The 24,365-nt window shown below is 49.0% G+C and overlaps 1 protein-coding gene across 1 annotated transcript in view; it reads right to left on the bottom strand.

Annotated features, from left to right (window-relative positions):
- The window catches only part of GFPT2 (glutamine-fructose-6-phosphate transaminase 2), a 41,046-nt gene that overhangs the window by 11,708 nt on the left and 4,973 nt on the right, over positions 1 to 24,365 (bottom strand). The window contains exons 2-10 of the mRNA XM_002927786.3: positions 16,383 to 16,490; positions 15,432 to 15,530; positions 14,808 to 14,933; positions 11,602 to 11,660; positions 10,796 to 10,930; positions 9,733 to 9,794; positions 7,022 to 7,101; positions 6,433 to 6,550; positions 1,053 to 1,216 (exon numbers count right to left, since the gene is read on the bottom strand). Coding sequence (XP_002927832.1) covers positions 1,053 to 1,216; positions 6,433 to 6,550; positions 7,022 to 7,101; positions 9,733 to 9,794; positions 10,796 to 10,930; positions 11,602 to 11,660; positions 14,808 to 14,933; positions 15,432 to 15,530; positions 16,383 to 16,490 — 951 coding nt within the window. The remainder of the gene's footprint in view (positions 1 to 1,052; positions 1,217 to 6,432; positions 6,551 to 7,021; positions 7,102 to 9,732; positions 9,795 to 10,795; positions 10,931 to 11,601; positions 11,661 to 14,807; positions 14,934 to 15,431; positions 15,531 to 16,382; positions 16,491 to 24,365) is intronic.

The following is a 24,365-nucleotide window of genomic DNA, read 5'->3' as shown; positions in this document are numbered from 1 at the left end:
CGTCTGCCTTGAGCTCAGCTCATGATCCCGGAGTCCCGGGATCGAGCCCTTTGTTGGGCTCCCTGCTCAGCAGGGAGTCTGCCTCTCCCTCTGCCTGCTGCTCCCCCCTGCTTGTGCTCTCTCTCACTCTCTCTCTCAAGGAAACTTTTCCTGCCACACATGCATTTCTAGGGCTCTGATCTGAATGAAACTGGATGACGTCAGAGAGATGATCTGGCCACAGCGGGTTTAGTAAGGCCCCTGACAGGTGTGTGCCTGAAGCTTTGGAGGTGTCCACAGACTGGGTGGGAATATTCTCTGGGAGACACACACGTGTGATGCCAAACATGGCAGTGTGTCCTGTGTGCCCCCTTCAGCTGAGGGCTTACACAAAGGGGACCGTGAAGCAAAGACGACAAGTGAGGAGGGTCAGGGAAGAGCTCTCCGAGGGGCTGACGTTTGGGGGCTGGTGGTCACAAGGAGCCAGTCAAGTGCAGTGACCTCCAGGTGAGCAAGCACTTGGCCAGCCTCAGTCACCGAGAGGTGGCCGGAGAGGTGGGCGGGGCATAGCGGGAAAAGTGTAGGGGGAGGCGGGGCCGGGCTGGGCGTCAGGCGTTGTGGGCTGTGGCAGGAAGTATGGACTTTATTCTAAGAACAGTAGGAAGCCATCAGAGAGGGCTTTAAGCAGTCGTGTAAGAGGGTCTGATTCACATTCCCAAATGTTTACCCAGGTTGCCCTGTGAAGAAGGGGGTGTAGGGAGACAAGCTCTCCTTGAAAGGAGGAAGTAGTCCACAGACCCCTGTTATTGCGGGCCTCTGATCCAGAGAAGAAATGATGTCTGGGTGTCAGAGTGTGTCCCAGAGAGTCAGTAAAGGGAGACAGTGGATACACTGGTCAAATCAAGCAGGGAGATCTCGTGCTTGGCTTTGGTCAGGAGCTCCGTGATGGCCACGGCAGGCAGGAGGGTTGCCATTCAAGGTAGGACAGGGAGTCTCAGGGCCGCCCCCATAGAGCACCTGCTCCCCCCCCCACACCCAAGGCCACTGCACACGGACCCTCAGAGGACACCTGCCTTTCATGATTTGCTGCAGTTCCATCTGCAAGGTCTGGATGGCTCGAGATGGGTCGTCACTAGCGGAACGCTTGACCCGATGAATGGAGAGTTTCCCATCAGCCACTGCGGCGATGTCGTCATCCTCAAGGAAGATGACCCGGTTGGTATGTTCTATGATGGCACTGGAGCAAGGGAAACACCGGCGTCATGATTGACAGTTACAAGGTGGCAGTCCCTGCCTCCCAAGTCTGGGTCCACATCAGTAGTGTCGGATGGCATTTCAGGAGGCACAGGGACATCATACTATAAACATCAATTCACGCCTCCTTCCCTCCCCACAGAATCATTGTGAAGCCAGCCCCAGACAGCCTATCATTTCATCTGTAAACATTTTACTTTATATCTTTAAAAGCGAAGGATCATTTTTTAACCTCTGATACCATGATCACATCTAAAATTAATAAGTTATTCCTTCATCTCATCAAATATCCAGTCTGTTCAAATTTCCCCAGTAATCTCATAGATGCCCTCTTATAATTGCTGTTTTCAAATCAAGATCCAGACATTGTCACCTTTGGAGAACGCATGGGAACCAATACATTACTCTGAATCGGAACAGGAAAAAATGAAACATCTATCTTGCCTTTCAAAATGATCTGGCTTTCAGAATAAGCACATCGTTCATGAAGGCAAGTTTCTCTTTATAAAAGGAATATAGCTAATAAGGAATGATGGCATTAGAATAGTCGATTTGTGAACTCCTAATTATTTTATTTTATTTTTGTAAAGATTTTATTTATTATTTGAGAAAGAGAGAGAGAGCATGAGCAGGGGGAGGGGCAGAGGGAGAAGCAGACTCACTGCTGAGCAGGGAGCCCAACATGGGACTCGATCCCAGGACCCTGAGATAATGACCTGAGCCGAAGGCAGACGCTTCACCGACTGAGCCACCCAAGACCCTGAACTCTAATTGTTAATAGTTCTTTTTTTTTTTGAGAGAGAGAGAGAGAGGTTTTATTCTTTTTTTTTTAAAGATTTTATTTATTTATTCGACAGGGATAGAGGCAGCCAGCGAGAGAGGGAACACAAGCAGGGGGAGTGGGAGAGGAAGAAGCAGGTTCATAGTGGAAGAGCCTGATGTGGGGCTCGATCCCATAACGCCGGGATCACGCCCTGAGCGGAAAGCAGACGCTTAACTGCTGTGCCACCCAGGCGCTCCTAATTATTAATAGTTCTAAGCAAGGACCGTCAAGGGCAGCTGAAACCGAGGGGTGAAAAGCAGAGAGCAGCTTTAAAAAGCTGGATGGGTGAGGCTGTCTGACATTGGAACCCCTCAATCAATCTTAACAGCACAAAAAGACAGATGATGATACATGTATGCCTCCAGATGGAAGGACACACCACCACTGATGAAGCAGTTTTACCAAAAAAAAAAAAAATCAAACCCAAAGGAGATCGAGTTTCTAAATACCTGTGAACGCCAGGGCACAGAAAGTACGATGGGCAGGGGAACATGTGAAATGACACCATGGGGCCTTCACTCAGCAAAATCCCCATGGGGAAACTCATCAGGACAAATGACTCTGTGCACACATGCGCAGACACACACACACACACACACACACACACGGACACACACCCTTTAAGGAAAAAAGTTGTGGTTTGGGAGCAAAGTATCAAATATGTCCACCAATGCAATGTGGCGCCACTGTGTTTTCTCTTATAAAAACTTTCTCTGCATGGCAAGTAATGATGATTTTTGTCTGGCAAAAGGGCAACACAAAGTTTCTTTTAAAAACAAATTGAGTTAGGGGCGCCGGGGTGGCTCAGTCGGTGAAGGGTCTGCCTTTGGCTCAGGTCATGATCCCAGGGTCCTGGGATCGAACCCTGCATCAGGCTCCCTGCTCAGCAGAGGGCCTGCTTCTCCCTCTCCCTTTGCTGCTCCCCCTGTTCTCTCTCTGTCTCTCTGTCGAATAAATAAATAAAATCTTTAAAAAAAAATAAACTGAGTTAGAAAAGTTGGTAAGTGAAAAAGAAAAGTAATCAACAGTACAAGTGGTAAAAAGTCCACAAAGGTGGTGTTTATAGAACCATGGGAAGAAAAAACCTGCATCCTACCCCGTGCCACTTCACATCTCCTGATGCAAAATAAAAGAGAGAAACGATCACATTCTATGGCCCCGAGAGAGGTGTCTCCAGACAGATGCTCAGGAAGGAAGACGAGGAAGGATGGAAAGCCACTGCCCTGGAGAAAAATACTTTACACAGTATATACCCATTGTGTGGAAAGTAGAAAACACAGAATAATGAGAGGGAGAAAATGGCCTGACCCCATCTCCAAGGGATAAACACCGGTTACATGGCACTGCCCTTCACACAGTGCTTAATAGAGGCATGCTTGGATCTACGCATGCACGGACATCCATATGTTGAAATATAATTGTTTTTATTACTGAAATGCATGGTAGTATAATCCCTCCTTAAGACTATTGGCCCAAGACAAACTGGGAGGACAAAAAGATCTTTATATTTCTCTTTACCGATTTTCATACTATTAAAGAATATATATTATAGAAAGTACATTAAATAAAATGCAAAAATCAGAAAATAAATGGATATATTTGCCAAAGGGTAAAAATGTTGATTAACATAATTATCTGGTTTGTTAATGCATATTTTTATAGAGCTCGGATCAGAGAGCATAGTTGTCTTGGTATTCTGTATTTTCACCAACATTTTCCATGTAATTAACTTTAGTGTAATCATAATCTTTAATGGTCTCATTCCTAAGTGGGTATACGGTGATATATTTAACGTCTTTACAAATGTGGATATTTAGGACATTTTCACACATTTTTTAGTATTATAAATATTAGCTTCTGGGGAAATTATATGTTGTTTAAGTGTGTATTATTTAATATATAAAGAGTTCTTGTATTTTAAAAAGTCTAATATTTCTGTTTTCTTTTATGTTTTGGGTGTTCTTCCACAATATGTTATTTATGATATTTTATATTAATACGCTGGCCTCCACTTCATCTGTATTTTTGTTGTTATTATTATATGCGATGTGATGAAATTCTAAATCATCATCCTAAGTACTACTGACCTTAATTAGAATAATGACATTTTTATCACGTAACAATAATGTTAATACATCTTTGGTTTATTTTTCTAATTTTTTTCCTAGAGAACAATCTAGCATATATGGTATATTGCATAGCCCAAATCTTCTGTAATTGGGATTAAATTCTATTTAAATATATAATTAAATTTAAGAAAAAAAAAGACTATCGACCCAGGAGCTAGACAGACCTGACATGGAATCCTCATTTCTGTCTCTTCCCGGCATTATGCCCTTGGGCAACACAGATCTGACCCCTCTGAGCCCCGGTATCAAATTCCTCATCTGTAAAATGGGAGATGATCCCTGTGCCTTTGCCAGAGGCTTGTTGTGTTTATTAAATGAGATCATCCTGACGAAGCCCCCCCCCCCACTGGCTACTGTTGTCCCGAAGGCTCCACAGGATGCCTTCCTATCTGGGAAGGTCACCCCCGTCATCCTCACTTTGCAACACATGTTGGCTTTCTGGTCTACACACCACGCACCGCAGAAACACCTCTTCAAGTTCCCCAAACCTAAACAAAGCAAACGAATCTTGAGGATTTTAATTATACCATCAGATTTACAGATTAATTTAAGGAAAGTCAGTATCTTACAAAATAATTTCTCGTTATTAAAATAATGTTAAGCCAATTAATTTTTAGAAATAATATTCAGGCTTCCTACCAAGGAGAGTGGACTCCCTCCCTTTATTCAAATCTGTTCTTGTTTCTCATAGTGAACGTTTGTAGTCTTCTCCAAACAGATTCTGTTTGTTAAAATTCATTTTAAGGGGGGGGCACCTGGGTGGCTCAGTCATTCAGCATCTGACTTCGGCTCAGGTCATGATCTCAGGGTCCTGGGATCGAGTCCCACATCAGGCTCCCTGCTCAGCGGGGAGCCTGCTTCTCCCTCTGCCTGCTGTTCCCCCTGCTTGTGCTCTCTTTCTTTCTCTGTCAAATAAAAGCTTCCAAAAAAAAATTCATCTTAAGGGATTAAAAAGACTTTTCCAGGTCTGGTAAACAGATTCCTTTTTGTTGTTGTTCAGGAAAGGTCTGCTGAGAGTCGACTGTGCCAGTCACAGTCGCAGGCACAGGAGGAAATGGGGTGGATGTGGTCCCACCGCCCGGGGCCAGCGGATGGCTTACCGCTGGGAGGTCAGATTTCCACACCTTCATTCTCTGACCAGCCTCTAGGATTCATTCTAACAGGTTCCAGTTGGATTTTAAAAGCATAGGATCCTATTGCCTACACATAATTATTTCATCTCCTTGCAGATATTCATGTCTTTTTTCTTTCTTCCTTCTTTTTTTTAAAGAAACATTTACTGTATTTCATGGAATATAAGGTAACGCTGATCTTAGGGATCACAATTGTTTGATACACTTCTAAGACATAGAAACTGTAACAAATCATAATTGCAAGATGCCACAGACAGATGCTAAAATCTGTAAGATAATTGTGTGCCTCAGGATCACCGAAATAGTATTAGCTTGTCATTGAAATGGTGCTCTGAGGAACAGTTTGGGAAACAGCTGCCCTTTCCAATCAGCATTGAGTGCAATGGTGGCTGTGGGCGGAACCAGACTTTACAGCCAAGGGCTCTAGGTTCCTATGATTCCATGTGTCCAGGAGATTTTATCTGGTGTCCTCCGTGCTTTCTCCCCGGTGTGGGAAGACCCTCCTGGAGGCTGGTGGGAAGGAGGCATGAGAAGGGTTTGGATGGAGGAAGGAGTGGTGGTACTTACGGTACTTTTCTACTTCAACGACCAGGAAAGTATCTCAGTCTTTTCTGAGGATATGTGTGTGTGTGTGTGTGTGTATCAACTTTTTGTCCTAAAATGAGTACGAAGCTGACTTGCTCAAATTTCAGAACTATTTGCTTTGTCTGCTCATGAGAACATGGACTTTGAAATCAATTGCACCAAACCCTTAAGTCTCGACTCTTTTATGAGCGGTCAGATGCAGGCAAAGGCAGGTGGGGCATGGGAAGGACCAAAGGGCTGGGGACACCTGCCCCACCTGAAGGGAGCAGCCTTTGAGTGGCCCCAGACAGGCTGGGCCAGAGGGAGCAATGTTGGCAAATAATTCAGGTATTCTGTGCTGGCCTTTGGTCACGAGGTGCTCTGCAGAAGAATTCTCAGGGAAGGGTCGCAGAGATCTGAAATCTGCCATCACCCCTGCCCCCTTGCCATGAGAAAACAGCTGAAATGAGGGATGTATTAGAAAGGGTGGTGTTGAGCCAGTCATGTTTGGTTACATAATCCTAGGAAAGAAAGGAAACAAGGTTGTTACCTTGCATCTGAAGCAAAGAAGAATTCCACGGCTTTATCGCCAACAGCATGAAGGCAGGTCGAGCTGTCCAGCCTCTTCATTCTCGTTTTGCAAATATTCTTCACATTCTCAAAATTGCCTGGCGAGTGAAGGAAAAGAACGCAAGTCCCATTAAACTATTTTGTTTGAATGACATGAAGTGAGGCTCCAGCTTTCCCTTTGAATATGTGTGGGAGAAATTTGCAATTTTTAGCTTTGGCTGCGTCAGCCAAATCGTGCAAATGATCCCCAAATAGCACCGTACGACTGCAAGAGCATTTAAACAGCGGCAAACAAAACCGAACCAAATCAACACTCATCCCCGAGCACAGACGCCTTCACGTAATGGAGCTGCATGCCGTTCCCTGGACTTGTGTGTGTATTTGAAAATATCCATAATAAAAAGCTTTTGCAAAAAAAATGGAGCCAAATCTCAGCTGCAGGAAAACCTCTCCGACCTGGAGCCGTGGGCAGGCTGGCCCCAGCAGAGTGAAGACAGCCTGTCTCCGAGGGGGTCGGCCTGCCCCAGAGAGCCCCGTCACCCTGTCCAAGTCCTTCTCGAAACACTTACGCGTCCTATACAAGATGGGGATCTGTTCCGTGGACAGTTTGTATTTGCTCCGCACTCCAATGAGCAGGGGGCTGCCTCTCCTGTAGAGACAAGAGGGAGGCGAGTTACTCATTGCCTCACCAGCCCAGGGAAGGGCTGGATGGCCTCTGAGCACTGAGGAGGGGGCCGTGCATCCAGCCCTCCCCCCAAGGGAAAGCGTCATGTTGAGATGCCACTGGACAGAGTCCTTGGCCCCTGGAAGATGCTCCAGGGCTCGGAGCAGGGACCAACAGGCTAGCAGGAGAATGCCAGCTTGTTTCCATGGTGCCACCCATGTGCCCAGGGAATCCACACCGGGTTAGGTCACAGAGGCTGAGACATTAGTAGGCTCTGAGCGTGCAGGAATATTCGGCATGTCCAGCTGGCCTCTGTTTGCTGCCATCTCTAAAGCAGGATCCCTTGAGGCCCAGGATCTGCCCAAAGACTCTCTCCCCATCCCCACCCCCATGCTTTTGCCTACCTCAGTTGTTCTCCGGCTTTGGGGGGCATTATAATGACTGGCTTTGGGTCTCCTTAACTTACTGGGCCACTTAATGTGCTTTCAGGGGTGGTTTTGTGGGTCCGAGTGACACCTCACGGGGCAAAGTTTCAAATCTCCGACCTGCACAAGCTGGACTCCATGGCAAAGGGGACAGTGCCTCGCGGAATTCCTGCAGCTGCCCAGAGTGAGTGCCTCGAACTCGAGTTTCCTTTCCCAGCCCCCCTTCTGGCTTCTCCTAGTGAGGGGGTAAGTCTGTGGCTTCGAAGAAGGTGCTGTGAGCACCTTGAATATTTTGGACCATCTTTGATCATATCTAAAGCAAAGAGGTGGGGTGCCAGGGTGGTGCAGTTGGTTAAGCTTCTGACTCTTGCTTTTGGCTCAGGTCATGATCTCAGGGTCATGAGATCGAGCCTCAGGCCAGGCTCGGCGCTCAGCACAGAGCCTGTTTGAGATTCTCTCTCTCTCTGCCCCTCCCCCCATTTCCGCATGTGTGCACTCTCTCTCTTTAAAATAGGTAAATAAATCTAAAGCAAAGAGGAGACATGGGTCTGGGTCCAATAAGGATCCAGCTTAAACAGTCTTTATAATATTGACAATGAGAAAATATTGTGGTTATCTAATTTTCTTGGCAAATGTCTCCCCCAAATTTCAGATTGAGCTCTGTGGTTGTTCTCAACCTTGTCACCAATAACGCTCTCAAGACGTCCCCTAGATGGCTCTGAAGGTTACAGAGCCACTAGTTATAGACAACTTAAAATAAGGCTTTATTGCTTCTTTGCACTGCCACCTTCTCTGTTCATTTAAAATGTAATACCATGATAATACCGGATTTTAAAAGGGGTTTCTAAATTTGGTAGGGACCCAGTGGTCTTTTACAACTCTACGATTGAAGGAGTTAACTGTTGAAGAGCCCATTAGTTCCTAGCCTAGAAAAAAATTGAATCATGATACGTTCACATCATTTCCTGCCTAGAGGATATGGCAGTCTGTGCGGGGCGGTCTCGTCGTCTCTGTGTGTCTCCCAGGGCCACGGGTGTCTTCTCAGTGGCTTCTCAGAACCTTCAGAGCGAAGACTGCAGCCCACAGTGCACCTGGGGCTGTGCAGAGCTGGGCCTCTGCCCACATCCTCACTCCCCACCAGCCTTGAAGTTCACGGGGCAGTGTGCTCACGACCTGGCTCAGGGCGGTCTCCCGCGCCTGGCACACGGCAGGTGTCAGTGAGTACCCACCGGAAGAGCAGAAAGTCCCACCAGCAACCCCCCCCCCGACTTCCTGGCCTTCCTGCAGATCCCTGCAGGGCTGAGCTCACTCTGGGCCCCTTGCTTTTGCTCACACTGGTCCTTCTGCCTGACTCCCCTAGGCTGACACCTGGCCCCAGGGCATTGTCCCCCCACCTCCCAACAGAGATCATCAAGACCTTCTGCCCCACTCTGCCCTCCTGCACAAATGTCCAGTCCCTAAAAGCAGGACCAGGTGGGGTGTTACTAGGTCCCCAGGGGCCAGTATGGAGTAAGTGCTCAAAAATTTTAGTGGGATGAATGGAGGGAGGAATGGACAGAGGGACAGATAGACATGTGCATGGATGGTCAGACTGATGGTGGATGGACAGATGGATGGATGAAGAGAGGGACAGTCAAGTCATCTGAATATAAAAGAACAGGAGGGCACTCACAGCCCCGCTTGAATGAGTCCACACAGCACTGGGAGCCAGGGGGCTCTAACAGAGGGATGTGTGGGCTGACCCAGGCCCTCTCAGCTGATTCCTAGAACACCTGTTCTGTGAAGGTGATGAAGCTCGAGCTCGGGGCCTGCAAGGCCTCTTCTTTACTGGATTCAAATCAATGTTCCCTTGTTCCTAGTTTCATGCTCATAATTTTGCATGCTTTTCCTAAACAGAACCTCCGAAACTGACCTGCAACCTGTATCTGCCCCTCAATATACAATTCTATTTTTAATTTGAATTTGTTGTGAGTGTCTGAAAATACGGAGATTTCAACTAAAATCCAACTTTCTGGTTCCTCTTTTAACAATCAGAAGCTGTGGTCACAGAGCTGGTGGGGTACCCCAGCCACCGCTGTCCCTTAGAGACTACCTTCCAGATTGTTGGACGCCCCACTTCTCCCCTGGGCCGCAAGCTAAGTGACTGCATTTTATTGATTCATTCTTGAAATGTCAATGTGTTGCGCCTCACCTGGTGGCAACGGCTTCTCCCGGGTAGTGGATGCTCTTGAAAACCAACGCAAACGCGCCTTCCTACAAACACAGCAAACACGAGTGAGGAACACGGTGCTCTGGCCCAGCCAGCTTCGCCCACTGCCCCAGACAGGGGCCACTCCTCCCAGGGAATGGGTCCTGGGGTCACTCCCTCAGGGGGCCGAGTGCAGGACAGCTCGTGCAGGGTGATGGCAGGAGGAGAAAGTGAAAACAGCCAGTACCGCGCTGAAGAACCAAAGCCCGGCACTTGTGCGTTTCATGGTGCTTGACAGACGCCCCCCGCCGTCCCCCCCAGCCAGGCCCACAAGCAGAGAATCCCAGCTCTGTGACCATCTGGGCGGGCGGATGCAGTTAGAGCCTCAGGAAATGAGAACTGGGGCCAGGGCCTGCCCTGGGCCTCTGGGATGGCATCTACTCGGGGAGCAACTTATGAAAATTCATGACGCGCACTAGCACCTGGGTTCAAACCCTGGCTCCGCCCCTTCATTGAGCAACTGCCCAATTTGTGCCCGGCTGTGAACGGAGATGGGAATCGTCCTACCTTGTTTGGCTGCTGTGAGTTCATGCACTTGAAGTGCTTAGAACCGTGGCTGCCATACAGAAAACTCGATAGAGGCATGGGTTATTATTAATTTTATTATTTCTTTAACGAGGACTGTCCTTTGCCATCTGTGCTTTAGTTTCCTACGTCGTGCAAACCAGCACAGATCTAGTTCTCCTAACTCAAGACTCCTGATGCTCTATTTAAATCCTTGGTGCAAAATTCTCTCCTACATTCTGACCATGCTTGTACCCTGGTAGACTTGGGTTGTGTACGACCATTTCCGTGTGAAATCCCCCATGTTTTGGAATCCTGGGCAGACCCAAGGTCCCGCGTGGCCAGTGTGCATTGGCCAGTCTGCCAACTCAGTCACATAGCCAGAGGGACCCAGAGTCAGCGTCCCCAGGCCTCTAAGGGCCTGAAGAGGCTTCAGGCAGAGCCCCGAGGAGTGAGGGAACGCAGGGTTGGTGTATTTACACAGGTGGGTCTGGTAACTCACCAGCTGCTGGATGACTCTTTCGACCAATGTTGAAAACGTAATGTCCTCAGTTTCTCTGTTGTCAAACACATATTTAATCAGCTTGGCAATGGTCTCGGTATCTGTTTCTGACTCAAACTCGTAGCCTTTGCTTTCCTGGAATATTTCATGGGACAGAGTGTCAGATAACTGGCATTGCGCAATGCCGGTCGCCTGGCCAGCTCCTTCTCCTCCCTTATGACCCGCCCTTGCAGCGACTTAAGATAAGAACAAGGAAAACGGGGATCAGAAATGTCTCCCAGAAGCCCAGGCCCAACACAGCTGAGTCATTCCGGTAGTCCCTGAGATCATCCTGCCTCAGAAGCCTGTCCTTGCCGTTAATCTGGACATTGCAACATAACAGCAGTCAACATGATCAAATATGTTGAGTCAAATCCACCCACATCCCAACCAACACCGCAACCGCTTCCTACGTTAGACCCTCGTCGTCTGCCTTCCCACCCCACATTCCATTTGGTATAGGAGTGGATGTGTTATATAAACACTTTATTAAAGTGCAGACACCTTCATAAAAGGAAGGTCATGTTCTCTTGATTATGTCAATCTATTGCAGATTCACTTGAAGTACATGCAAATGCCCTGCTGTCTTCTCCAGCAAGACGTGGGGAGCTCGGCCGAGCCAGGGCGACGTTTATCCAATGCGGAGTTGGGACTGAGAGCGGGTCTCACTCAGCTCCCACCTCTGTCTCCCACGGGAAACCAGCTGGTTGGAAAGTTTCCGGGGAAAACCACTTGACTTACATGCCAACCCAGGGGAAGGATCTTACCAGAAACTTCCTCAGGTCTTTGTAATTTGTGATGATCCCGTTATGGATGACCACGAATTCTGGAAGAGAAGTTTGGTGAAGACAGAGAAGCTATGAGAAAGTGCAGTTCAAGTCAGAAATGAAGGACAGTGATCTGACAGCTTGGAACTCTGCATGCTCTAGTCCCACAGAGTCTGCTGTTTAGCAAACATCACTTACGCTGATGAGAGTTGACGCCTACCATCTACTACGACTACAGTTTACACCCGAGGAAATACACAGTTCTCTTCGGGTAAAAAGCCAGTCTGACAGTGCACAGAGCTCTGACTTGTGGCCTACAGCATCGTCAAACACGCTTTGGTATTTATGTCAAATGGGGCAGGATGAACCCTTCATCATCCAGAAACTTGCCCAGGCATTCCGAACCAGCTTTAGGCTCAATGAGGCCACAAGCTAGCAGTCCACATGCGTGGACCCACACTGCACTGTGAAAAGATTTAAGTTTAAAAATTTTGAATTTTCACTTAAAAATCCTGATTTTTCTAGGGGCACCTGGGTGGCTCAGTAGGTTAAGCATCTGCCTTCAGCTCAGGTCATGATCTCAGGGTCCTGAGATCGAGCCCCACGTTGGGCTCCCTGCTCAGAGGGGAGTCTGCTTTTCCCTCTCCCTCTACTCCTCCCCTGCTCATGCTCAATCACTCTCTCACTCACTGTTTCTCTTGGATAAAGAAATAAAATCTTAAAATAAAAAAATAAATTAAAAAATCCTGATTTTCTCAGGGGAGGAAAAATCCCCAGGAATTCTGGCATCCCCGGGCTCCCCCACATTCCTGTGTAGCCATGAGCACTTCTCTCTGCAGGGTCTGCGGGCTGCGGCTTCCCTGTCTCCCTGCACTACTACTCCCTGCACGGGGGAACCCCTGGCCAACCCTGGTCTGCTTAGTCACCCCTGCATTTTCTCAATCAATGGATGATGAATAACTTGAAGGTCTGAAACCAGCTTGAGGGTTTTTTTTCTGGGTAAGTAAGCCCCATTCCTCCTGAGCCCAGATGATAGAAAGACCCTTAATCGGCCTTGGGATTCAGTAATTCTACCAGGATGTGTCTAGATATTATTGTTCAGTGAAACTTTGGTTCTCCAATTCAAGTTTTTTTTCAGTACAGGATAGTCCTTTACTCTTTTTCATTATTTTTATCATCATTTCCTCTCTACCATTTTTTTTTTACAACCTATTGTTTACTTTGGGGAGATCACCCGAAAACTGGGAGGGCTTGAATAGAAAAGCCTTTTTGGCAAAAGTGCTAGGCACAACGGAACTCTATTACAGCTTTACGTGTTTGTTTTTGTTTTTGTTGTTTTGGGGTTTTTTGTTTGTTTGTTTTTTTACTGTTTTATTTGTCCTGTTCTCTTCTTGGGGACGTAATTCACCTGTTGGATCTCTATAAATTCACCTGATGGATCTCCGTACACATCCCCCTCTTATTTTTCATATCAACTCTGACACGGTGTCTTCAGATTATTTTCTTAACCTTGTCCCATTTTTTCATTTCAGTCAATTGTCTTAACTTTTCATCGGTAGTTTGTTTCCCAGAATCTGTGTTTTCTTTGTGAGAACTCTGTGTAATTTTCTTGTGTAATGCTGTTGCTGGGTGTAAGTCTTCCTTCAAAATATGCTCCTCGGTTATCCCTGTTGAGTTGCTAAAGAAATTCTACGAATCTTTGCTGACTTCTCATGTTGTTTTCAATTACTCATCCTGAGTCGGGGCAGGCGTTTGGGTGTGTGTGTGGGGGGATCTACTCAGAGTCCTCGTCCACACTGAAGTGGGGGTTCACCTTATCACCTGGGATGGCAACCTCTCAGGGTACAGTCTGGGGACAGTGTTTGCTCCAGAGATCAGCCTCTGTATCTGGCTTGGGATTTGGCAGGATGCACATTCTAGGTCCTCAGGACCAAGCAGGGGGCATGGGGCTCATCCTTCCAAATCGGGCAGGGTGAGCCGCTGTTCACAGGGGTAAAGGACACTGAGCAGGGAGGTGCCAGTCTCTTCTGCGGCCCAACTTCCATGACGATTAATGGCAGTGAGGCTTGCCAAGTGTATAGCTAAGTGCCTGCCAATAAGCGCTCCTCAGAGACCCTGATGTATCTTATTTCCACGCTAATATGGGGTTTGGTAAGAACTCGCACTATGCCAGGGGATGTCTTGGGGTGGGGGTCCCAGCTGACACCAGACATCCTCTCCGGCGGATACACTACCCCATGATGCCCAGGTGTGGGTTACGACCACGTCTAACCTAGAATGGAGACCCACTGAGGTCTCCAGACCTGCCAGGCCTCCTCCACGAGAAGGGCCAGGGGGCGTTAAGAACTATAGCATGGAGAACTTTCCTGGGGGCCCAGGCGTATGATGTGGACCCGTGAGCTGGGGCTGGACCAAAGGGGTGGCTGGGAGAACTGGGGAGCCTGCAGCCCACCAAAGAGGGCCTGGTATCCCTGTGACTGTCCTGAGCAGTTTCCATGTCCCCACTCTGTGACCCTGGACCTCTGCTTGTCAGTGGAACTCCAAGGTACCACGAGCTCAGTTACCATACCTTTCAGTTTTTCAAGGGATGCCAGAAGTCTAGACTTCTAGGTATGATCATTCTCAGGTTTAAAAAACCTGCAGCGAGCCAAGTGGAGGGCTCTGCTGCTTGGAGGGAGCCCCTGGGCTGCCCCTTGCAGCCTCTGCTTCTCCAGATCTCAAGCCTTTGGCAGCCGAGGCATCTCTGCAGGGCCCAGGATGGCACCTCAGACATGAATCAAAATCAGCACCGCCACCCGCCCTGTCTCAAGACCACTCTCCTCGGGGGAAGGAAACCCATCCCTCCCTGAGGCGCCCAGCCTGCCCAAACACTGCAGTCCCTTGTTGAAGAGCAGTGCCCAGACTCTTCGACCCCTCCCGCTGCCAAGTCCCACTCAGGCTGGGTCTCAAGAGCCAGCGGCAGTCACGGGAAGCGCCACTGTTTTCCTGGGGAGGCCTGGAGGGTCGGCATCGACCAGGAGCCAGGCTGAGTGTGCCTCCCGTCTAGGGCCCGGTGCCACCCCGTGTGGATCCTCACAGAAGACAGGGCTGGGAGAGAAGCAAGCCAGCAGCGGTGGGAGTGGATCAATGCTGGCGCAGGTCAGGGCCAGGCAGAACCTTCAGGATGGGGGCGGGGCGGGGGTGGGGGGCAAGGCCCTATGACATACCATTGCCTTTGTCTGAGCGCTGAGGATGGCTGTTGACAGCATTGGGGACCCCATGGGTGGCCCAGCGCGTGTGGGCAATGCCAAAGTGGGTCTCAAACTCTACCTTTAAGTCCATGCTGTCTTGTTCTAGATCAAAGAGAAAGAAGCATTGACACAGTACGGTAACGGTGAGGTGACATCGTTACACGGACGCACCCTGGCTACGTCAAAAGCACGTCCCACCTTCCACCGCAAGGGCCCCACCCTGGGGACGTCTGCCAGATCCCTGCTCTGGTTTACTCAGTACTTACCAGTAACCTCACTCGCTAACCGAAATAAGCTTACTTAAAAAATATATATATATATGGATCACTACTAGACAGGAAGAAGCGGTATCATTTGCCAGAAAAATTAAAATAAATACTTAAGTACTAAATATTTTTTAAAAAATGCTCGTGCACCGCCTCCTAAAAAACCCCATCCCACACCCTGAGAAACAGTTTTACAATGTGGGCTGAACCCTCCTATTCATGCACCGTGTGACTCCATCCATTCGCAGTGTCAGTCTCAGGTGCTGCTGGAATAAAGATTTTAAACTGACCCGCGCTGCCTTTACTGCCCTGACTGGGTGTGTGTTGCACTCACTGTAAAGTTCCTCGTCAAGAGCCTTGACATTCCCTCTCTTCTTGACCAACTGGATATGTCGTTCTTTGACTTCATTATTATGTCCATCGATGGCCACACCTGTGGTAGACACATTAATTTTTTTTCCTACTGGCATTAGACGTTTTGTCTCCCAGACTTTCTTACGGAGCTCGGCCCCCGGGGAGGGCTCCACAGCACTGTGGGTTTACCCGTTCTTGTTTGCCAGGCTGGTGGCCTGGAAGAGAGCTAGATCGTGTTCAGGACGCCGACTCGGAAAGAAGAGGTCTGACAGCCAGCAGGGAATGCACGCCCGGCGCGCCTGGGACCTGGGCTGTGGCCACAGGCCTGGCGTCTAACCAGGGTGCAGCCCTGGAAGGCTGCCTGCAAGGGGGGGCACCTCCAGGCCCACTGCAGAGGGCAGCAGGCTCGCCGGAAGGCCTTCATCTCCCTGTGCTCTGCACTCAGCCGCTGTTGCTGGTATCCCCACTGCATCAGCGATCCTGCAATCCTTCATCTAACTTGCTCTCCGTTATGAATTAACAGACATATAAAATTATCCAGCTCCCCCTTCCACCCCAGGCTGCTTAATTTAAAATGGGACGCGATCTAACTATCCATCAGAGGAATGTGCAGCCACCGAGAAAGATGGTCAGGAAGAGATTGGGGTAATGGAAAATGCGAGAGGGAGATGAGAACAGGACATAAAATTGCAATTCTATAATGACGATCAGGTTAAAAACAAAAAATATCTATGCATGACTCCCCCCGCCCCCCCAGACCACCCCAACACAGGCACAGCAGTGACCAGAGCAGGGACACAAAGACATGGATGGGAGGGCTTTGGGTGGAGATTTTTTTTTGTTGCCCTTATTTCTTCTTTCTACTATTCTCTAGTTTTTGAGTTAAATGGACAAGTGTTCCGTGCACGCCGTGGCCCCCCGCAGGACCCACCTGCCGAGTCGTAGCCTCGGTACTCCAGCCTCTGAAGGCCCTTAATGAGGGTCTCGAAAATCTCCTTCCTCGTCCGGGGGACTCTGTAGTTCATGTACGCGAAGATTCCTGGGAAAAGAGGGGGGACCACATGTCCATCAATCACTTGGTCGATGTTTGCAAGAAACCAGCTCCGGGGACGCCAGCGCGGGTGGTATCGCCAGACGGTGCCTGGGCTGCGTGCGCGGACTTCCCCTGGCATAACCGAGAGCCGTGCTCCCCTCCTGCTTCGGGACCCACGTCACCCACAGCCCAGCCCATAACAAAAAGTCTCCAGTTGACCTGGCAATTACACTGTAGAGAATTTCTGTATGGCTTTCACTGGGGCCACTTATAGCAAAGATCAGGGGGCCCTGGGTGGGTCAGTCGGTCAAGCGTCTGCCTTTGGCTCAGGTAATGATCCCAGGGTCCTGGGATCGAGTCCCACATCGGGCTCCCTGCTCAGCGGGGAGTCTGCTTCTCCCTCTGCCTGCCACTCCCCCTGCTGGTGTGCACTCTCTCCCTCTCTGACAAATAAATAAATAAATAAAATCTTAAAAATAATTTATAATAGCAAAGATCAGCAAAACCACCAGGCCACTAAGGGACATCGGGAAGTCCTCACCTACTTGGCCTCCTTGATCTGCATGCAACCGGCCTGGGAAGAGTCCTCCCAGGGACCGAGGCCTTGACTCCTTTCTGCCTGGCCCTGTTGCCTGGAGCTTTATCATCAAAATCTGCTTTTACAACAGCAAAAATAAAACCATCTCTTGGCCTCCGGAGAATCCCTATCTTCAAGGGAGATCTGCACATCCAGAAGATTTTATTTGGCTGTATTTTCTGCATCGGTATTTCAAAATAATATTTTCCCAAATAGGAAGTAACAGTAGTCCTGTTGGCTCTCCCTAAACTCCTTTGCCCCCTCCCTGCTAGAGACGATGGACCCCTGGTCTGTCTCTGTCCTGCCCTGTGAGTTTCCCATCCTGACGTCCCTCTGTCCTTTTGTCCTCCCTGCCCCACCTGGGGGACACCTGCCCTCCTCAAAGCTCGGCTCCCCCCACCTCCCAGGGTTGGTTTGCCCCTCCCAAGCCCCCGGCTGGATGTGCTCCCCTGCTCTGGGCCACCCCAGCACTCGTGCATCTTGGAACACCTACATCCCCGATAAGGACACAGGCTGGCACTTCTATCTTTATATTTCTCACTATGTCTTGGCACACCGTCCTTATTCAGTAAATGTACGTGGAGTAGAGTGACTGTAAATCCACTTTATTCAGGGAAGCAAGAGTGTGGAGTGTGAACAATACTGGCCTTCAGGAATACTCGTAGTAACTCATCTTATGGAGAACCCACTATGTGCCAGGCACTGGGCCAAGCGTCCCCACGCAGGTGTCAATCAGAGCTCCTATCAGCCTTAGAGGCTTGATCTGTCATGACCATCCTTTACTTTCTGGGAGGCTGTGACTGGGAAGCAAGGAGATTGACCTCAGGACTTAAAATGGTCCTAACCCCTGGGCAGTGCTGCCTCAGGGATGAATGGGATTGAAAGGTTTATTTCCCCGATTTTAATGATTTAATTTTAATTTTTAATTTTCCTAATTAAATTTTTGTTTTCCTGGGATAACAGAAAGGTCTGGCCGGGATTAAAAATTTGCCAGATACCCGCATCCCCTTGTGCACTGCAGCGTTATTTACAATAGCCAAGACACGGAAACGAGCTAAGTGTTCCGTCCACAGACGAACGGATCAAAAGATTACGGTATATATTTACAATGGAGTATTACTCGGCCATAAAAAAGAAGGAAAGCCTGCCATTTGCAGCAACACGGATGGAACGTGAGGGCGTTATGCTAAGTCAAATAAGCCACACAGAGGAAGACAAAGACTGTATGATCTCATATGTGGAATCCAAAAAACTCCAAACTCATAGATACAGAGATCAGATTGGTTGTTGGCAGAGATGGGGGAGGAGGAGATGGGGGAACCAGGTAAAGACGGTCAAAAGGTACCAAACTTCCCGTTATAGGATAAGTAAGTCCTAGGGATGTAATGCACAGCGTGATAACTACAGCTAATAATACTCTATCATATATCTGAAAGTTACTAGGAGAGTAGCTTAGAACTTTAAAAAGTTCTCATCACAGGGAAAAATGTAAATTATCTGAGGGGTCAGATGGTCGCTAATCTTTTTTTTTTTAAAGATTTTATTTATTTATTTGACAGAGAGAGAGACAGCCAGTGAGAAAGGGAACACAAGCAAGGGGAGTGGGGGAGGAAGAAGCAGGCTCCTAGTGGAGGAGCCTGATGTGGGGCTCGATCCCATAATGCCAGGATCCCGCCCTGAGCCGAAGGCAGACGCTTAACGCCTGCACCACCCAGGCGCCCCTAGATGGTCAGTAATCTTATTGTGGTAATTATTTCACGATATATACACAGACCAAATCATTTAGTACACCCAAAATGTATACAATGTTATACGTCCATTAGGGGAACACGCCGGAGATGAAACTCAGAGGCCAACCTTCCGAAGGGAAACTGAGGGCTGAGCACAAAACCTCCTGTAATATCTCCAGTCATTAAAAAGATTAGATTCAAGTCAAAATAGTATCTCTGAACGAGTGATCTGACGTCCCTTAAAGGGATGGGACTATGATCACAGCAGACGAACATTGAACTTGCTAAAATGCATTCTAGTTGTAATCGAAAGCGAGGCGATAAAATTAAACAGCGCTAAAAATGGTATTTTGCATTCTTAGGTCCTGTATCTTACTGTACACGGGATATATTTGCACACAAGTATTAAAGTGCAGAATTTCTATATAGAAACACACACACCCCGTGCTTTCTGAGCTGGGACAGACACTTTCTTTTTAACGTGGCTGAGGGTAATTTTGGCGGTCAGCTATTTTTGCGTTCCTGGCTGACTCGAGGTCAGGTGAGAGACGCTGAGGCTAAGGCCCCGCGTGCAGTTTAGGCATCCCCTGGCCGAAGACGCTGAGTGTCTGGGTCACAGGAGCTCACACCGTCCCCTGCCCTTCAAACCTCAGCACGTCTGGGCAAAGGATGTATTTTTGTCCCTTTACTCATTAAAAAAACAAAACAAACAGAAAAACCCCAAAAACCAATAGTTACCTTCTAATGGAAACATTAAAAAATTGTGAGCAGCTCTATTGGGATATAAGTCCCATACCATAATATGCTCCCATTGAAAGTGTATAATTCAGTGGTTTTCAGAATAGTTGCCCCTTGAACAACACGGGATTGAACTGCCCAGCCCCACTTTTTTTCTTTCTTTTTTTTTTTTTTATAACTACAGTACTGTAAATATATTTTCTTTTCCTTAGGATTTTCTTTTTTTTTTAAAGATTTTTTTTTTTATTTGACAGACAGAGAGCACAAGCAGGGGGAGCAGCAGACAGAGGCAGAGGAAGAAGCAGGCTCCCCACTGAGCAGGGGGCCTGATGTGGGGCTCGATCCCAGGACACCTGAGCAGAAGGCAGCCGCTTAACTGACTGAACCACCCAGGCTCCCCTCTTCCTTACAATTTTCTTAATACCATTAGCTTTTCTCTAGCTTACTTAATATGAGAATACAGTATGTGCTCCATATAAGATACAATATATGTGTTAATGCTTCTGGGTGAGGCTTCCGGCCAACGGCAGCTAAGTTTTGGGGGGAGTCAGACTTACACACAGATTTTCAACTGCGTGGGGTGCTGGCGCCCCTAACACCCCCATTGTTCAAGGGTCAACTCTATGTTCACAGAGTCGATCGGCCACCACTACAATCTAGCGTTGGGGTGAAATTTCCCTAATGTTAATTATTCCGCAAAGTATCAGACAGTTCCCCGGGGGGACGTGGGCAAATTCCAGGCACTGTAAAGACCACGTAGGCATGGGAGACAATTATGTGAAGGGGGGAGCCACTTGCAGATCATTTCTGGAGTCTTCCCTGGCATCCGGGGAATCCTTCTAGAATTACAGCTGCACCTCACGAAGGGGAGTGGACACTCTGCAGATGACTCAAACGCCCATACACCAACTCTGGAAAGGTTTGGAATCTGAAATGCCCTTCTGAGGGGGCTCTAGGGCTCTGCTCTCTGATTCTCCCCTGCGATTCCCCTTCCTCTGGGCCCATGCGCACTTCTGAAGTCCTTCTGTCAGGCACGTCCGCTCTTGGAGGTGCCTCTGGCTCTCAGATCCAGAGCAGCCTCCTTGGTGGGGAGGTGGGGGTGCTGCTGTCAGAGCCCCAGGAGGGGCGGCAGGGCTGCTTAAAGCGTCCTTGTCCTCAGGACCACCAGCTGTGTCCACACCCAGCCAGGAGGCTCCCAGCCTCTCATGCACAGTTTGGGAGAACCCTGTGGTGAGGGGGCTGCCAAGGAGTGGTTTTCAAGGTCTTTGCGCAAGAAAGCATAAATCTAATTTCAACATGCAATCTCCCGCATGTGGACATCTACTCAGTAAACTCTTTCATTAACTAAGCGCCATCCCTCTCCTCTTGCAGCTCTCTTGGCAGCCTTCTTCCTGCACTCTCTCGAGATGAAGTGAAAAAAAAAAAAAAACACCCAGCATTGACACCAGGCTCTTACTATTTTAGAAAAATAAAGAAAGGGAGTAAAGCTGCTCTCCCAGGCATTTCTCTTGCCATTCACGGTCAGAACTCCCTTCTGGAATCCCTACCATCCATAACAAAAGCCACCCGGAGACTCCATTTTTTACCTATGAGATCAGCGAAGATCAAGCAGTTTGACGATCAAGAGAGAGGGTAAATTTGCGCACCCTTTCTGGAAGGCAATTTGGCAATCTTTCAAAATTAAAAATGTACACATCTGTTGACCAGAGCGGTTGCTAGGCATGGATCCAACAGATATCTGCAGAGGGGCGTCTGTGCACGCACTAGGATGGTCGCTCGGCACTGTCTGCGGTCATTGAAGACGGGGGACAGCCTGATGCTTGGGAGGGACCAGGTTAAGTGACAGCAGCGCAACCACGTGGCGGGGCCACCGTGGGACCATGGGCAGGTGGCCTTCCACAGAGAATAAGGTGAGGCTCTGTGTCCTCTCGGAAAACAAGCTACATCTCCAAGATGTGTCAAGGGAAAAAGCAGCTGGCAGAACATGATGAAATTATGCAGGGAGGGCTGGGGAGACGCATACGGTGTTTCTGGAAGGGCACCCAAGACCCAGGAGTGGTGGGGGTGCAGTGGTTGCCTCGGAGGAGGGTACTGGATATAGGGCAGAAACTCCCTTCCTACTGCACATGTGCCCTTTGTACGGTCACAGTATTTCACCACGTGCCCATTTACCATCTTACCACGTGCTTCTGTATGATTCGATATTGGTAGGCATGGGATTGTCAGCCAGCACAATCTGACTTCACTGACTCTTCCATGGCTCCTTCGTCCCACTGACCCAGAAGAACAAGGGCCACAAGAAGGAGAAAGCTCTGTCTGAGCACACCTTCCAGTGACTAAAAGGATGGGCCCAGCATCCCCCAAGGGTCTTCCCGCCCCTAGGGAGTGTGAGATGCCAAGCAGCAGATGTGTGGGGCACCCAGGAAGCCAATCCTTTTAGAACCTTATCTCGTCTGATCCTCCCCAGGTCCTGGGCCAAGGCCGTGGCTCCTGTGAACAGAAGGGCACTTCTGGCTCCAAGGCCAAAGACCTGAGTAAGTCACAGCCGGATCTATCTGAGTGATTGCAGGGTGTCTCCCTGTTGCCCCCCAAAATCAGCATAAGCCCTGTCTTACAATCCTACCCCGAGGGGTGAGAAGTAGCTCACATAGAGAGGGATAGCTCATGTCTATGGACAGATGCCCACCTCACCCCTGGTGGGAAGACCTCCGCACTCCCCTGGTGGGGTCCAGGGCCGTGTAGACATCAGGAGACTCCTCTTGGCCCCCACCAGACTATACGGCTTCTGACTGCAGGCCGTGGCAACGACAGCAAGTCTGGCCCCCCCCTTATCCCTCCCTCCCTTGCAAAGGCAGGATGGTGAAACCCTCCCAAGGTGGCTTCGAGAAATGTCTGGCCTGGGGACAGAGTCGGCTGTGGCCTAACCACCCCAGCTCAGCACATGCCCCGTGCCCACACCCCACCCTGGCATCCAGAGCTTCCAAACAGCTTTTCAGGGCCCTACTCTTAAATCTGATGGGGAAAGTGAGCGAGAAAATGTTCTGAGGAGAGAAAAGCTGAGATAAACCCCGGAAAAGGCTCTAGGCATGATGCAGGATGGAGACTAGCCCTTTGAAAGGGGACTGCGGCCCCTCTGCTTGGCTCACCTTGGGGGTCTGGGGGTTCTAGCACTCCCTCTGCAAATGGCTTGAGAGCTCATACAGGCGACTCAGGACCAAAGGCTACCAGGACAAGGTCCTTCCACACACGCAGGGGACACTCAACCTCCAAGCGACAGATAATGACAATGACCAGCTTGAGAGGCAGCGTTCCCTGGACACACAGCCAGAACTAGGAGCACTGAGCTCCTGAAATCTTTATAACCCTTGGGGTGCCTGGAGCGGTGGAGGGGAGCAGGTGCTGTCTGAGGCCTAGAGGACAAGGGAAGAGGTCAAATTCACTGTGGGCAGGCTGGGATCTGTATTCTGAATCTGTCTGTGGCTGGAGGTTTGGAAACTCTCTCCCTCTCTCCAAGCATCAGCTTCACAATGAAACCTTGCCCTCCGTGTGAGTGGGGGTGGACAGTCCCGGGTAGAGATTCAGCCTGCGCCCCACCAGGATAGGGGCTCACTCCGTGGGTCCACATCACCACCCAGCCAGGCTGGGACCACCCCTCCCCCAGACGGAGGGCGCTCCTTCCACCACCATCCCATGCTTCTCAACATTGAAGGGGTTGACCTGCTTAGTCCACGAGCCTAGGACAGATTAGATACTAGTCCAATTCTCAAGTTGGGTCACTCCCCACCCAGACAGAAAACATGCATGCCAGTTGGACTTCCGCCTCAGAAAATTCCTGAGTGTGTGTGTGTGCAAGAGTGTGTATGTGTGTGAGTGTCTGAATGTCAGGGGTGCGTGTGAATGTGTATGAGTGCTAATGTGTGTTTGAGCATCGGATGTGTGTGAGTTTGTGTTTGAGTGTTGGGTATGTGTGAGTGCGTGTGAGTGTGTATGGGCGTGAGGGTGGGTTTGAGGGTTGGGTGTGTGTATGTGGTGTGCTAGGAAAGATGGGGCAGGTCTACTCTCCTGGGTGAGGCCCCCAGGTCGGGGAGGACACTGGGCCAACAGGGAGGACTACAGAGGAGGCTGTGGCCTCTCTGGGCAACACCATACAGATGAAGTGGGGACAATTACTATCACCTCCTCGCAGAAGTGAGAGCAAAGGTAGAGATCCCACAGCAAGACACAGGGACTGAGGGCCTGGCTCGGGGTCGGGACAGCCTCTCCCTGGCTCTGGCCTCACTGGGACTCCATGGGTTAAAGTTACCACACCACTGGAATCTCTGCGATAACAGAAGACTGTGCCTCCTGCAGTAAACGTGGGCAAGGCATTTCTATTTTTAATAAAAAAGTTCTTGGTGTCCCTGTCGTTTTAGGATTGCATGAAGAGCAAAGAGAGAAGCAAACATATACTCTAAATTGTACTAAAACATACTTTTAAGAAAGTGTTAAGTCTTATAGCTAAAATTTGGCTATAAAAAAAAGTCAAACTTTTTTCAGGGAAAGGTTCCCTTTGAAAGTGAAAGAGGCAGATGATCAGAGGAAATTGCTTATTTTTGCATCAAATTAATCTCCAGAACCTTCTCCTTAGGGTGTTTGTTACCTCAAGTCCATCTTCCTTTATAAGCAGATTTCACTAAATATAAAAGTAATCCTTCAACTTAAAAGCACTGTCTACTAATGCTACATCACAAAATTTCCGGAAGATTCCTGTGAACTTGGGAAAGCCCCGATGAATAAGACTGACTGAGGGAGGAATGGTGTGATGGTGGGGAGGAGGAGGGGGAAGAGGGGAGATCA

This window comes from Ailuropoda melanoleuca, chromosome 3 (genome assembly GCF_002007445.2).
Source record: "Ailuropoda melanoleuca isolate Jingjing chromosome 3, ASM200744v2, whole genome shotgun sequence".
Classification (NCBI taxonomy): Eukaryota; Metazoa; Chordata; class Mammalia; order Carnivora; family Ursidae; genus Ailuropoda; species Ailuropoda melanoleuca.
The sequence above is the reverse complement of the archived record's forward strand: the minus strand, read 5'-3'. Positions and strand labels throughout refer to the sequence as shown.